Here is a 15,857-nt window from a genome sequence, read left to right on the forward strand (position 1 = left end):
TTCATGGTTTTAACTTCCCATTCCATTATATTAAAGAACCTCTACAGTAGATAAATGCTTTAATTTTAGTACTAATTGAACACAGTATATTCTGACTGGAGACATTCTCTTATTCCTTGACTAAACTTTCTGTGCAAGTCTTGTTCTGTGGCTGATGTGCTCATGAAAAATCTGTGCTATTGTATTTCTTGTACTTCTTGGTTTTTATAACCATCTTCAATAAGTAAGAGTCTCATTATTTTTACAGTCTACACAGTTCATAAAGTAATATTTCTTAGACATGCATTCAACTGTAGAAAAGACAGGTGAATTAAAAATGAAAGCTGTTCTTGTACATTTCAAAGAATATAAAAAACTATGATGTTTTATTTTATAATCCAAACATAATCTCTTCCACTTATATATAAATGAAACCACAGAATCCACAAGAAGTGTACATTTTTTGAGAAGAAAATCAAGTTAGTGTTATTTCATGATGAGTCACATATAGGATCATTACAATTTTGTATCCATTAGGATATTACCATCCTTGTCTTTAACTCTTATTCGACCAGATGTGTACTTTGTTTCTTGATGACCATTTGTATATACGGTTTTAACAGTGCCATCTGGATATTCCCGTCTCTTGAACTGGGCAGTGTGTAGTTCTCTTTGGCCATTATTAAACTCTATGATTTTGTTGCCATCTCTGTAAATTTAAAATAGAATTTATTTAAAAATATTAAATATGTAACAGGAAAATGATCTAAAAATGGCTTTTGATTCTGACAGTTCTCTCTTTTCTTAAAGCCTCCTGTGGTCCTTTTCTTGTACAATGCCTTCTTTGCAAATTCTTTCCACCCTGTTTCTGCTTCACGCTATTAGTTCCAATGATCAAATTAGCACTTAAATGTGCCCATGAAAAGGGGGACGCCTGGGTGGCTCAGTCAAGCATCAGACTTCAGCTCAGGTCATCTCATGGCTCCTGAGTTTGAGTCCCGTGTCAGGCTCTATGCAGTGACAACTCAGAGCCTGGAGCCTGCTTCAGATTCTGTCTCTTTCTCTCTGCCCCTCTCCTGCTCCCGCTCTGTCCCTCTCTCGCTCTCTCAAAAATAAACATTAAAAAAATAATAGAAAAGGAAAGGTGCCCATGAAAAGTTTTTTAATAAATTTATGTCGTGAAACTACAAAATCCTTAGGTTTGTTTTTTAACTTTAGATGTATTATGCATCTAAGAAAAACTGGGCATTGTATTAAATACCGCTTTCAGTTTTTACCTTTATTCTTTTCACTAAGTTAAGTAATGCTTGCTCTTTATCAGGTTGGAAACGAGACTTTATATTCCTGGGAAGGGGCATGACTAGACTTAAGACCTGTTCAGAAGCCATGAAACAAAAGAAGCAGTTAATCCCAAGTGGACTGCTTGATGTGCATGCGGGACATTCAAACTGAACCCCCTAAAAATAGGTATGATGTGCTGTTAGAAACAAAGCAAGGTTTATAGATGGTGAATTACCACTTCTCCAAACTGTTTTTTTTGGTTATTTCTCAGATTTTATGTAAATGTAGTGGCTTTGCGCCACATTTAAGTGTTAGACTTAAAAGCCATTTTGAGAGCCACTGCTTTATCATGCGCAGCCCTGGGACCAGGGATAACAGCATCACCTGAGACCTCATTAAAAATGCAAATTATTGGCATGGGGCCTAGCATTCTGCAATTGAACAATCCCTTCAGGTGGTTTTAATGCACAGTGAAGTTGAAGAACCACTGCTATACATCAGAAATGCCAAAATAATCCTCAATGAACTAATATCTGACATTTGCCTGAGTTTAGATGAAAAAAGACTGGCCATGAGTTAATAACAACTGTTGGAAAATGGGGGCGTCTGGGTGGCTCAGTCGGTTGAGCGTCCGACTTCAGCTCAGGTCAGGACCTCACAGTTGACGAGTTCGAGCCCCGCATCGGGCTCTGTGCTGATGGCTCGGGGCCTGGAGCCTGCCTCCGATTCTGTCTCCCTTTCTCTCTGCCCCTCCCCCACTCGTGCTCTGTCTCTCTCTGTCTCAAAAATAAACATAAAAAAAAAATTAAAATTGTTGGAAAATAGATGAGTACATGGAGGTTTTCATATTTTCTTTTTATTACAGAAAATTTCAAACATAAGACTTAAAAAAAAAAAGATGGAAGTCTCTGAAATTGTTCAGAGTATAATGTACAGATAAAATTTTTCGCAAATTTTAGAAGACATTGGTATTTATTTGGTTGAGCAGCAGAGAAAGTTTCGAACCATATTCAGGAAAAACACTACATAAGAAGTTGCTACATTATTTGAATTAGCATTTACTTTTTTTTTTTTTTTTTGCTGTGTGTCACAGAATTCAAGTTAGTTAAATGCATGCACACTCTAGGAGAGGAGGGTGCAAACTAAAGTAGGACAGTGAACTTGACAAACCTTCAGCACAGTGAGTACAAGAAACTCTGTATTGTGGATTGAAGACGTCACTAGGAAGAATTCTCTAACTTCAAAAAATGTAACACTCAGAAGGATAAAGAGATTGTTATTTTAAAAAATTGAGTCAGGGAGGCCAGGGAAGTAAAATGCTAATCAGGCTGGGACAGGGAGATCCAGCAAATCAAAATATAAGCCAGAGAAGAAATGAACAGTCTAATTCAAATACTGCTGCCATTGTTTGGTTATTCTTAAAAACTGGGCAGCTTTCCTTCTTTGTGTCTTATTCACTGTTTTCCAGTTTCACCAAATTTAATTCTGTACAAATACTTGCCATTCCCCTTTCATCATGTGCTGTACATACCTCCTTTAAGTTTCTGTAGAGTATATATTAGAACCTATACGTCTCTAACGAGATCTAAACTCCAAAATGCTGAAAACTCTTCACCTGCTCTCAAAGTGTGTATCTGTGCTCAGTGCTAAACTCACAAACATTCTGAATGACTTATACAAATGTTTTAAGACTTTCAAAATTCACTTGGAAACAGAAGTTGAAAATTGACAAATCTAGAAGCAAATTTAACAGGTATCATACCTTTGTACTCTAACAATTGTACCATCTGGAAAAATACTTTCTTCTTGTCCATCGGGAAATAGGTTTTTGATCGTCTGGTCAGGAAACGTGATTTCTTTTCTCCCGTTTGGGAAGTGTTTTTCTGTTTAAAAAAAATTACTGTAAATATTTTTATTTATTTTATTTTTCTGGGCTTTTTTTTTTTAAGTTTATTCAGTTTTTAGAGAGACAGCGTGAGCAGTGGAAGGGCAGAGAGAGGGGGCGACAGAGGATGCAAAGCAGGCTCTGTGCTAACAGCAGCGAGCCTGATGTAGGGCTTGAACTCGCAAACCGTGAGATCATGGCCTGAGCCGAGGTTAAATGCTCAACTGACTCAGCTACACAGGCGCCCCTTATTTTTTTTAAAAAGGAAACCATTTAATTAAGAAAGAGCAGAACAAGTTTTTACCTATTTGTCCACTTGAGAAATGTAAGACTTCTAGACCTTCTGGGTAAGTAGTGTGAGTGGTCTGGGCAGATGCATAGTAGTAGATCTGTAAAGACACAAAGTCAGTATGCCTTTTCTCTGGAGATGTTTGTTTTCTTTTTTTTTTTTTAACGTTTATTCATTATTAAGAGACAGACACAGAGCGTGAGCAGGGGAGGGGTGGAGAGAGAGGGAGACACGGAATCTGAAGCAGGCTCCAGGCTCCGAGCTGTCAGCACAGAGCCCGACGCGGAGCTCAAACTCACAAACCGTGAGATCATGACCTGAGCCGAAGTCGTTACCTGACCGACGGAGCCACCCAGCCACCCCTCTCTGGAGATGTTTAAGCCATGGAGAAAAACACTGCTATGGAAACCTACCACTCTCTCATCTGGCATGACTTGCTTCACGTCACCATTAAAGAAAGTGACGGTGACAGTCTTCCCATCTGCACTCACTTCTTTTCGAGTTCCATTTGGAAACAATATAACATGGCACCCATTCTTATAAACCTTTTCTATCTACAAAAAAAGAGAAACAAGATTATCAATATGAGAGATTTCCTCCTGAGACCATATGATAAAAATGTCCCTAACTCTTTTCCAAATTGACTACTTTGATATCTCTCATAATACAAGCAACACTGTCACAAAAGAAGAAAAGTTAATAAACTCCCAAGTATCAACACACCACCATTCTTATGTCACCTATTCTACCAAAACCAACTCATTTTTTGCTGAATTTTCTTTCTTTAGAGTATAGTTGACTGTACACAATATTAGTGTCAGGTGTACAACATAGTGATCTTACAAGTCTATCCATTCTGCTCTGCTCACTTGTGACTTTCCCATCGGTCTCCAAACTATTACAATATCATCAACTATATTCCCTGTGCTGCACCTTTCATCCCCATCCCCATGATTTATTCATTCCCTAACCGGAAGCCTGTTTTTCCCACTCCCCTTGACCCATTTTGTCCATCCCCCAAACCCTTCCCCTCTGGCAACCATCAGTTTATTCTCTGTATTTATAGGTCTGATTCTGCTTTTGGTTTATTTATTTAATTTTTTAGATTCCACATGAGTGAAATCATATGATACTCAGTCTGACTTATACCATCCAGGTCCATCCATGTGGTTGCAGATGGCAAGATCATATCCTTTTTATGGCTGTGTGATATTCCTGTGTGTGTGTGTGTGTGTGTGTGTGTGTGTGTCTGACACACACACATCTTCCTTATCCATTTATTAATGTACACTTAGTTTGCTTCCATAAATTGGCTACTGTAAATAATGCTGCAATAAACATAGGGGCACATACATCTTTTCAAATTCAGGTCTTCGTTTTCTTTGGGTAAATACCCAGTAGTGGAATTACTGGATCATACAGTATTTCTATTTTAAACTTTTTTAGGAACCTCCGTACTGTTTCCACAGTGCACCACTTTGCATTCCCATCAACAGTGTACAAAAGGGTTCCTTTTTCCCCACATCCTCATTAACACTTTTTTGTCTTTTATTTCAGCCATTCTGACAGATGTAAAGTGATATCTCCTTGTGGTTTTGATTTGCATTTCCCTGACAGTGATGATGAGCATCTTTTCATGTGTCATCAGTATGTCGTCTTTGGAAAAATGCGTTCACATCCTCTGCCCATTTTTTAACTGGATTATTTGTTGTTTGGGTGTTGAGTCGTATAAGTTCTTCATATATTTTGGATATTAACACCTTATCAGATATATAATTTGCAAATATCTTCTCCCATTCAGGAAGTTGCCTTTTGTTTTGTTATTGGTTCTCTTTGCTGTGTGCAAATGCTGTGTGCAAAAGCTTTTTATTTCGGTGTAGTCCCAATAGTTTATTTTTGCTTTTGTTTCTCTTGTCTTAGGAGACATATCTGGAAAAATGTTGCTATGTCCAATGTCGAAGAAAGTACCGCCTGTCTCTTCAAGTACTTTTATAGTTTTAGGCCTCACATTTAGGTCTTTAATCCATTTTGAGTTTGTTTTTATGTATGGTATAAATAAGTGGCCCAGTTTCATTCTTTGCTGGTAGCTGTCCAGTTTTCCTAACGCCATTTATTGAAGAGACTATCTTTTCCCCATTGGATATTCTAGCCTCATTTGTCAAGATTAACTGACCGTATAAGTATGGGTTTATTTCTGGGCTGTCTATTCGGTCCCATTGATCTAGGTGTCTATTTTTGTAACAAACTAATTCCTTCGTCATGGTATAACCTCCATGCTGTTTTCTCTGAATTCATGAAAAAGACTTTTTACAGTTTATTTGATCAAAACAGGGTCACATACAACACTTGATATATGTCTTAAATCTCAACCTTTAACAGTCCCTGCCCTGCCCCTTTTTAATGATAATTACTTATTAAAGGAACTGGGTCATTAACCATATAAAATTTCCCACATTCTGGAATTGGTTGACTGCTTTCCCATTATGGTGTCATCTACATGTTCTCATATATCCTTATACTTCCTGGAAACAAACTAGTAGTCACATCTAGAGGTGTGATTAAATTCTGGTTGAATTATTCTGACAAGAATACTCTCTAGGAACTGATGAGAGCTGCTTATAGCTACACATTCAGAAGGCAATCCCCTGCTGTCCTCATGAACTCAAGACCAACTGAGTCACATTAGTTAGATCTGCCTTGAAGCCCCATCAACCTGTCATCCATGGGTTCATGGTTTTTCATGACTACTGCCCAGAACCTGTATTTCAATTAGAGATTGCAAAGTAATGATTCTCAAGTTTTCTCATTCCTTTTCCATTTATTAGCTAGAATTCTTCTTTAAAAAAAAAACAAAAAAACAAAAAAAAAAAAAAAAAAACCTTTTCCTGTACCAACTCTGCTTTAGTATAACAAATTATTGGTGGGAAAGTCTAACTACTTCCTTGGACTATTGTTATTTTGTCCTTTCTCACTCCTCAAGACTAGCAGTGAATTTTGGCTTTATCATTTCAATTAAAATGGGTCAAATTAAGGTATTCAGAAAAGTAAATTTTCTATAAACCTGAGGAAAAACTACCTCATTCCCTCCCTGCTAACAAACCCTGTTTATGTCCCCCTTCCCTTTTCATTCTTACTTCTAGCTGGAACACTAAGCCAGGCGATTTCCTGCTCAAAACCTTTCCTAAGCACAAGAATAAAACTGTGCACCTAGAGATGGACAGAAAGGCTGCAGGAAGGATAAGGCCTAGAACAGAGGCTTTTAAAAAGTACCAAAGATTACAAAGGCTTTTTAGCTATGTTTAGAGAAAGAACAGAGTTTAAACAAAGAACTGTATTCCCTCCTTTGCTGTATCCCTAAACTAGAAAGGGCAACTAAATGCCTGTGTGTGTCTAGCATTTTTAGGAGTCCAAAGACTCAAGCTAAGGTCACACCCCAAGGAACTAAAGTTCTTAAGGTCCCTCAGTGGTCTGGAAGATCAATTATTTTAGAATCTTAAATGTTCCAATTCTACTTTAACCTATACTTATTTCTTATAATATTCATTATTTAAAAAAAAAAAGTTTAACCTTTCCATCAGGATGACTGATTTCTCCCTGGATTTCTTCTTTTTCCTCTTTTTTGTCATCCTTTTTATATTCAGGATCTGAAAGGTCCACTGATTCAGGGGGCTCCCTGGGTGAGGCAGTCTGTAAGGACAAAAGGCTCTCTTTCATCTGTCATAAAGGACGTGTAATAACATTTCAAGCAGCTAAAATTTACATTTATTTCCAAATGCCAGATTCTCCTATTATAGGATTTGACAGCTAGCATTTGGTGTTTATAAAAAACATTTACAGGGCGCCTGGGTGGCTTAGTCGGTTAAGCGTCTGACTTCGGCTCAGGTCATGATCTCACAGTTCTTGGGTTCAAGCCCCACATCGGGCTCTGTACTGACAGCTTAGAGCCTGGAGCCTGCTTCAAATTCTATGCCTCCCTCTCTTTCTGCTCCTCCCCCACTCATGCTCTGTCTCTCTCTCCTTCAAAAATAAATAAAAACATTAAAAAATAAAAAAATAAAAAAAACATTTACAATGTTAGGTAAAAAACCTTTATAAATGGTTTAGAAACTTAAGTCAGTTAACTAAGCAGTTTCAAGCCTGAGTAATCTATGTCTAAATATATAAAAATATAGAGATTTACTTGTCCCTTATCCAAACTGCCTAAGTCACGAGGAGGCACAGTCTTGGATCTTCGAGATGGATTACCTGTTAGAATATAATTGTCGGAGTTAGTTTTCATATTTAATTGAAAGTTTTAAATTTACTTAATATTATGGTCAAATATTTCCTTAGTTCATATCCTTTTGTGAACTACTATCCTTTACCCATTAGCTAAGGAAGTCTTAATGTTTTTCTTTACTAATTCATAGGAGTTCATTATAGAACTTCAAATATTTATTCAGGCACTTAAGTCCAGTGTGACCCAAGAAAGACAAGGACAATATCCAATTTCTGAGAATTTACAATCTGGAGGAACAGACAGGTGCTCAACTAACCTAACAGATGAACCCAAAGGTATTTTGGAGCTAATCACAAGGACTTTAGTTAGAGGTTAGATGTAGGGTAGATATAATAGAGGCATCCAAGAATACATCTCGAATTTTGCTTGACAAAATAACTGGGTATTAAAATCCAGACCTAATTGCTGTGGTTTAAACTGTTTAGGTTATGACCAGCACACCAATCATATACTATATTAGTAATACATACGTTATAGAATAAGTGTATACACATATACACACACTCACCAACAACAAATTAAGGTGAATTTTAAAAAATATACTGACATTCTAATATTTTTTTCCTATGTGCCAAAGGGCCATATTAAAAAGATGCCCAAGGGGAGGGTGGGTGATGGGCATTGAGGAGGGCACCTGTTGGGATGAGCACTGGGTGTTGTATGGAAAACAATGTGACAATAAATTTCATATTAAAAACAAAAAAACCATGCCCAAAATTTGCAGGTTTGTTTCAAGTACGTGCCACTAGATGCTACACAGAGAGCACACTAAAGAACAGAAGCAGAGTCCATTCAGGCAGTTGGCGGGCATCTGAGAAGGCTTGTGCAGTACTCAGGGAGACAGAAATGTTCTGACTGCACTGTGTTAAATCACTGATAGGTTCCAAAGAGCTGGGTTTCATATGGTTCAACCTACTTAATCGATTCAGAAACTATCAGCATCAGAAGGATTAGTTTAGAGATCCCTGGGAGTGCATTTTGGCTTGGGCAAACGGGTAGATGGTAGATGGTTCTGGGGACGAGAGGAATGCTCTGTTTTGATGTGATAAACGAAGAACAATTGCCTGCACCTTACTTACATGTGCAAAGTAAGCTCTGTTGGACCTCACTCCTAAATGTTTTAACCATCCTCCATAGAAAAGACTAATATCCCCATTTTAGAGGTAAGGAAAACGAGGCTGAGGTTAAATAACGTGCCAAAGTTGTCAGCTAATAAAGCAAACCAGGATTCAATCCTATGGAGCTGAATTCTTCTCTCAAGCTGTTCATGAGCAGAAACTGGAAGCCTCTAAGCAGAGACCCACTGAGAGGACCAGGACACATGAGCAGGAGCATGGAGCTCTGACTCCTGAGTCTGTGTTCACTACTTTGAGTATAAACATACCTTATAAAATTACATATCTTATAAAAGTTGGGACAGATTAAATTATTTAATAAACAGTGCTGGAATAGCTAGATATAGACAATATAGGAGGATAGGTTTATGACCGCAAGATAGGGAAGACCTAAGAGGCACCACCCGTAAAGTAAAAAACCTGAAATTCAACAACATTAAGTAAGAATCTTGGGAATTGTGGGGAACTATAAGGTACCATCAAGCATCATGGCAGTATAAGTCATTCCTTTTTTCCTTCCCTTTTTAAACAACTAATTAGACATCTATAACCAAATGAAAGTACCTCAGCACCTCACACCAAGGGATCTGGGAGGTTTCCTGCCCACCTGGGCATCCAAAAATAGGACCTCAGTAAGGGACGCAGATCCAAGGGAGTTAGTGAACCTGCCCCGTCCCCATTCACCATGACTGGAAAAGAAACCCAGAGAGCACAAACCTTGGTGGATACCCACAGACAAAAGAGAATTTGCAGAAGTCTAGTCCACCCTGAGGGGAGATTCCAACATGCCACTGGAAAAGGACAGCGATGAGTTTGGATGCAGAGAGGGAGGAACTTGCCAGAGCTGCTCCCCTCCCCAGGGAGACACAGCACGCTGTTGTTTGGCAGTGGCAGTAACAACCTCTCCAAAGGAAGTGATAGCAAAGCAAAAGCAAAAAGTGACTGCCCAGCTAGGCCAGTTACATGGGTTGTGGCTAAAGAAACATCTGTTTCCAACAGCACCCAGATCTCTGAGGAGAGACCCCCATGACTTGGAGAAGGAAAGAGAAAGGGAAGGAAGCATACTAGAATATCAAAGGTCATTACAGGAATGTTGTTCCTGCTGTCTGCTTCAGCACTTCAACATGAAGTCCACCCACAAGCCTCTGGTAGTACCCCACTCGAAGATCTTCGAGTGGCACCCCCAAAGCCCAAGTGCTAAACCCACACCTCTCCTAACTCTGCTACCAGCTCCTTATGTGCCCTCCCAACTACAACCAAAGAGCAAGATTCAGTAAACAGGGAGCATGCTCAGAAAATAGGCCACAGTTGGTGAGCAGGGGAATAACTACAAATTTGGGCCATTTTACCACCTTCTGGAATACAGAAGAATGGTTTCTAACAGCTAGACTGGTGAACTATAAAAACCAAAGAAATCATAAAAACTAAGAAGGTATCTGCTATTTCAAATGGGAAAGCAGAAGTCCATAGCTACAAACAGTATAAAAAATTAAGGAAACATGGCATCACAAAAAGAAACTAATAGGTCTCTAGCAACAAAACTCAAAGATATGAAATACCACATCTGATAAAGAATTCAAAACTGCTCTTGTGAAGAAATTCAACAAGTTACAAGAAAACTCAAAGACAATTCCATGACGTCATGGAACAAAATTAATGAACAGGAGTTCTTTACAAAACAGACTGAAATTATAAACAAGAACCAAACAAATTCTGGACCTGAAGAATTCAACAAATGAGATGAAGATGCAATAGAAAGCATCTGTAGCAGAGCAGAACACATGGAAGAGAAAATAAGTGACTTGGAGGACAGGAATATAGAAATAACAACAGAAGAGGCATAGGAACTAAGATTAAGAAAGAGTGACGAAAGCCAACAAGAGCTATGAGATTCCACCAGAGAGCCAAATATTGGAAGAATTGGGGTTCCACAAGAAGAGAAGAAAAGGGACAGAGAGTTTATTTAAAGAAATCATAGCTGAGGAGAGCCTGGGTGGCTCAGTTGGTTAAGCATCCAATCTTGGCTCAGGTCATGATCTCATTGTTTGTGAGTTCAAGCCCCACATCAGGCTCTGTACTGACAGGTCAGAGCCTGGAGCCTGCTTCAGATTCTGAGTCTCCCTGTCTCTGTGCCCTTCCCCGACTTGTGCTCGCTCGCTCTCTCTCTCTCTCTCTCTCTCAAAAATAATAAATGAATAAACTTTAAAAAATAAAATACAGAAATAATAGCTGAGAACCTGTCAAACGTGGGCAAGGACTTGAACAAACAAGTCCATGAAATAGGACACCCTATTACCTTAATGCAAGACCTTCTCCAAGATACATTATAATGAAACTGTCAAAAATTAATCACAAAGAAGAATCTTAAAGGCAGCCAGGAGAAAAAAAAAAAAAAAAAGGTAACATACAACCCCCCCCCCCAAAAAAAACCCCAAGACAAACCAAATGAGGCTACCAGTGGATTTCTCAGCAGAAACTCTATAGGCCTGGAGACAGTGGAATGACATATTCAAAGTGATGAAAGATAAATATTGCCAGCCAAGAATATTATATCCAGGAAAATTATCTCCTTCAGATATGAAGGAGAAATAAAGGCTTTCTCAGATAAACAAAAGCAGAGGGAGTTTAATCACCTGCTGTGCAAGAAATGCTGAAAACAACTCTTCAAGCTGAAACAAAAAGATGCTAATCAGCATCATGAAAACATGTAAAAGTAAACAACACAATGGTAAAGATGAAAAATTTATAATCAGGGGCGCCTGGGTGGCTCAGTCAGTTGAGCGTCCAACTTCGGCTCAGGTCATGATCTCACAGTTCGTGGGTTCGAGCCCCGCATCGGGCTCTGTGCTGACAGCTCAGAGCCTGGAGCCTGCTTCCGATTCTGTGCCTCCCTCTCTCCCTCTGCCCCTCCCCTGCTCATGCTCTGTCTCTCTGCCTCTCAAAAATAAAGAAACGTAATAAAAAAAATTAAAAAAAAAAAGAAAAATTTATAATCAAATACAGAAAACTCCAAATCTACAATAAGATGGTATATTAACCACTTAACTATAGTATAAAGGTTAAAGGAAAAGAACACTAAATAACTATCACTCGGTGAAAAGCTAAAAGCTTTTCTTTGGAGATTAGGAAAAAGACAAAGATGCCTACTTTTACCACTTTTATTCAACATAAAATTGGAAGTCCTAGCCACAGCCATTAGGCAAGAAAAATAAAAAGCATCCAAATTTATCCAATTTGAATTAGAAGCAAAAGTTTCACTATTTGCAGATGACGTACTAAATATAGAAAACCCTAAAGACTCAACCAAAAAATCTATTAGAACTAGTAAATGTTGTTGTAAAGTTATAGGATACAAAAATTAACAAAGAAACTAGCTGAATTTCTATCCACTAATAACAAGCTATCAGAAAGAGAAATTTAAGAAAACGATTCCATGTTACATCAACAAGAATAAAATATCTAGGAATAAATTTATCCAAGGAGGTGAAAGACCTATAGTCTGAAAACTGTAAGACTGATAAAAGAAATTGAAGATGACACAAATAAATGGAAAGATACATTATGCTTCCGGGAAGAATTAAAATGTTCATACTACCCAAAGCAATCTACAGATTCAGTGCAATCCCATCAAAATACCAAAGACATTTTTCACAAAACAAAGAATGCTAAAATTTGTATAGAACCACAGAAGACCCCAAATAGCCAAAGCAATCCTAAGAAAAAAGAACAAAGCTGGAGGCATCACAATTGCTGGTTTCAAACTATACTGCTAAACTAGAGTAATTAAAACAGTATGGTACTGGCATAAAAAAGGACACACAGACCCATGGAATAGAACAGAAAGCCCAGAATTAAACCCTCACATATACAATCAGTTAATATTCAACAAAGGAGCCAAGAACACTCAACGAGGAAAGATAGTCTCTTCAACCAATGATGTGAAAACCGAACACATGCAGAAAAGTAAAATTGGATCTCTTTTTAGACCACTCATAAAATTAATTTGAAATGGATTAAAGACTTAAACATAAAACCTGATACCATAAAACTTCTAGAGGAGAACACGGAAGTAATCCCTTGACATTGGTCTTGGCAATGATTTCTTGGATATGACACCATAAGCACAAGCAACAAAAGCAAAAATCAACAAATCAAAAATCAAAAGCTTCTGCACAACAAAAGAAACAATTGACAAAATGAAAAGGCAACACACAGAATGGGAGAAAACTTTTGCAGAGTTAATATCCAAAATACAGAAAAACTCATACAACTCAATAACAAAATAATGTAACTGAAAAATGGGCAAAGGAATTAAATAAGCATTTTTCCAAAGAAGACGTACAAATGACCAACAGTACATGAAAAGATGTTCAACTTCACTAATCATCTAGGAACTGCAAATCAAAACCACAAGATATCACTTCACACTTGCCAGAAAAGCTATCATCAAGAAGACAAGAGGTAACAAGTATTAGCAAGGATGTGGAGAAAAGGAAATCCTTATGCACTGTTGGTGGGCATATAAACTGGTTCATCCACTATGGAAGTTCCTCAAAAAAACAAAAATAGATCTACCATATGATCCAGCAATGCCACTTCTGAGTACATACTCAAAGGAAATAAAACCAGGATATTGAAGCCTATGTTTACTGCAGCATTACTCACAATAGCCAAGATATGGAAACAACCTAAGTGCCCCTCAGTGTATGAATAAAGATGTGATACAGATACACAACAGAATATTATTTTGCCATGAGAAAGAAAGATATACTGCTATTTGCAATAACATGGATGCACCTTGGGGACATTATGCTAAGTGAGATAAGTCAGACAGAGACAGACAAATATTGTATGATATCACTTACAAGTGGAATCTAAAGAAGCCAAACTTGTAAAACAAGAGTGAAACCATGGTTACCAGGGAGGGGGAGTTTGGGGGATAGGGGAGATGTTGTTTAAAGGTATAAACTTGCAACAAGTAGTAAATAAGTCCTAGAACAGTATAGTGAATATAGGTAATATTGTATTATAATGAACAATTTGGCTAAGAAACTAGATCTTAAACTCTTCAACCATTAAAAAGACATAATAACTAGGTGTGCCTGGGTGGCTCAGTCGGTTAAGCATCCAACTTCGGCTCAGGTCATGATCTCATGGTTGGTGGGTTCGAGCCCCACATCAGGCTCTTTGCTGACAGCTCAGGGCCTAGAGCCTGCTATGGATTCTGTGTCTCCCTCTCTCTCTGCCCCTCCCCTGCTCATGCTCTCTCATAAATAAATGAACGTTAAAAAACTTTTTTTAAAGATATAATTATGTGATATGATAGAGGTATTAATTATCACTACACTGGCAATAATAATATATAGATACATATATCAACATTATTATATACCTTAAATTTATACAATGTTGTATGTCAAATTTTCAATTAAAAAAAGGAAAAGAGTTTTGGTTCACCAAAAGATATCATAAAGAGTAAAAAGGCAGGCCACAGACTGGAAGAAGATATTTGCAATGTGTGTAACTCTTAAATGATTACAACGGAGGGAGGGGAAATCCCCCCACAAACCAATAACAAAAAAGACAACACCACAGAATGAGTAAAAGACCTGATCAATTTTCTCATAGAGGGAATCTAAATAGGTAATAAACATAGGCAATGGTATTTAACATATTTAGTGATCCCAGTAATGCAAATCAAAACTATGATGAGACAGTTTTCATCCGTACCAGACTGGCAAAAATTGAAGTCTGACAATACCAAGTATCAACAAGGTGTGGAGCAGTGCAAGCACTTACATTACTTTGCTGGTTAGGCAGTAAAATCATTTTGGAAAATGTCTTGGCAAAATCTATGAGTGTTAAAGATATTCTTACTGATTACCCAGTAATTGCAGTATGTGCCCTAGAGAAATGAATGTAACCAGAGACGTTTACGAATGTTCACAGCATCATTGTTTAACATCCCAAACTTAAAAAAAATTTAACCATCAACAGGTTAATTTTAATATATTCATAAACATTCAAACTGCCTTGCAGGAAAATTAGTGAACTAGAGTTGCAGATCAACATGACTCTCAAAAACAATGTACAGTAAAAGACAACAGAATACATACAGTGTAACTATTCAGAAAGTTCAAAAAGCATTTTTGTAGGACTGCACTTATAAGAGTAGAAACTACACAGATAGGGAATATAATATGATCATGGAGGTGAGAGCTCTGGGGTGCTGTTACTCTCTTTATCTTGCTGGTATTTATCCAAGTATTTCCTTTACAACCATCAAGCTGCATATGTTATATCCACTTTTATAAATTCAATTCATGAAAATAATTTCTAAAAATTCCTGGTAAATGAAAAATCTAGTTGTGAAAACAAAAGTTAATGAGAGAATATATATATTTGTGACCTAAGGATTGAGAAGGATTTCTTAAAGTCATAAAAAAAGATGGATAAATTCCATATTAAAAGGAAAAACATGTATATAAAAAACACAAACCGAAAGCTAAACCCAGACTGGGAAAAGATCGTGGCAGTGTTTGTAACTGAGAAAGGATTGGTACGCAGAATAACTTCAATAAAGAGAAGCCACTCCCTAAAAAGTTTTAAATGGGCAAAAGAAATGAACAGGCAATAAACAAAAGAGGAAACCCAAATGCCCATTAAATATACAAAAAGATGCTCACATGACCTTACCAGGAATCAGAGAAATGCATATTAAAATTACACTAACCCACCATTTCATGCCCATCTGACTGGCCACAGTCTTAAAGTCCGACCAGGTCAAGGGTTGGTAGGCACAAATAGCATACTCTGCTGACAGTAAAAAAACTGGCAAAGCCACTTTGCAGAGCAAAGGGAAAATCTCCTCCAGTAGCACAAACCTGGTATGACCCAGCATCCTACTCTTGATATGTATCCTGGAGAAACTCACATGACAGATATTTTCTTCAGCCTTATTCATTCTATTGACAAACTGGGGGAAAACATGAAGTCCATCAACAGGAAAACTCAACTGTGCAAATATAC

General features: G+C 37.6%; 1 protein-coding gene across 9 annotated transcripts in view; it reads right to left on the minus strand.

Moving 5' to 3' along the window:
- Positions 1-344: 344 nt before the first annotated feature.
- Positions 345-15,857, minus strand: part of CENPJ (centromere protein J) — a 55,070-nt gene continuing 39,557 nt past the window's right edge. For all 9 annotated transcript variants that reach the window (XM_042992873.1, XM_042991075.1, XM_042989576.1 and 6 more), the window contains 6 exons: positions 7,615-7,679; positions 7,002-7,121; positions 3,848-3,988; positions 3,450-3,534; positions 3,023-3,143; positions 345-688 (listed from right to left, as the gene is read on the minus strand). In XM_042992873.1, coding sequence (XP_042848807.1) covers positions 496-688; positions 3,023-3,143; positions 3,450-3,534; positions 3,848-3,988; positions 7,002-7,121; positions 7,615-7,679 — 725 coding nt within the window. In that variant the 3' untranslated portion in view covers positions 345-495. The remainder of the gene's footprint in view (positions 689-3,022; positions 3,144-3,449; positions 3,535-3,847; positions 3,989-7,001; positions 7,122-7,614; positions 7,680-15,857) is intronic.

This window comes from Panthera tigris, chromosome A1 (assembly GCF_018350195.1).
Source record: "Panthera tigris isolate Pti1 chromosome A1, P.tigris_Pti1_mat1.1, whole genome shotgun sequence".
NCBI lineage: Eukaryota > Metazoa > Chordata > Mammalia > Carnivora > Felidae > Panthera > Panthera tigris.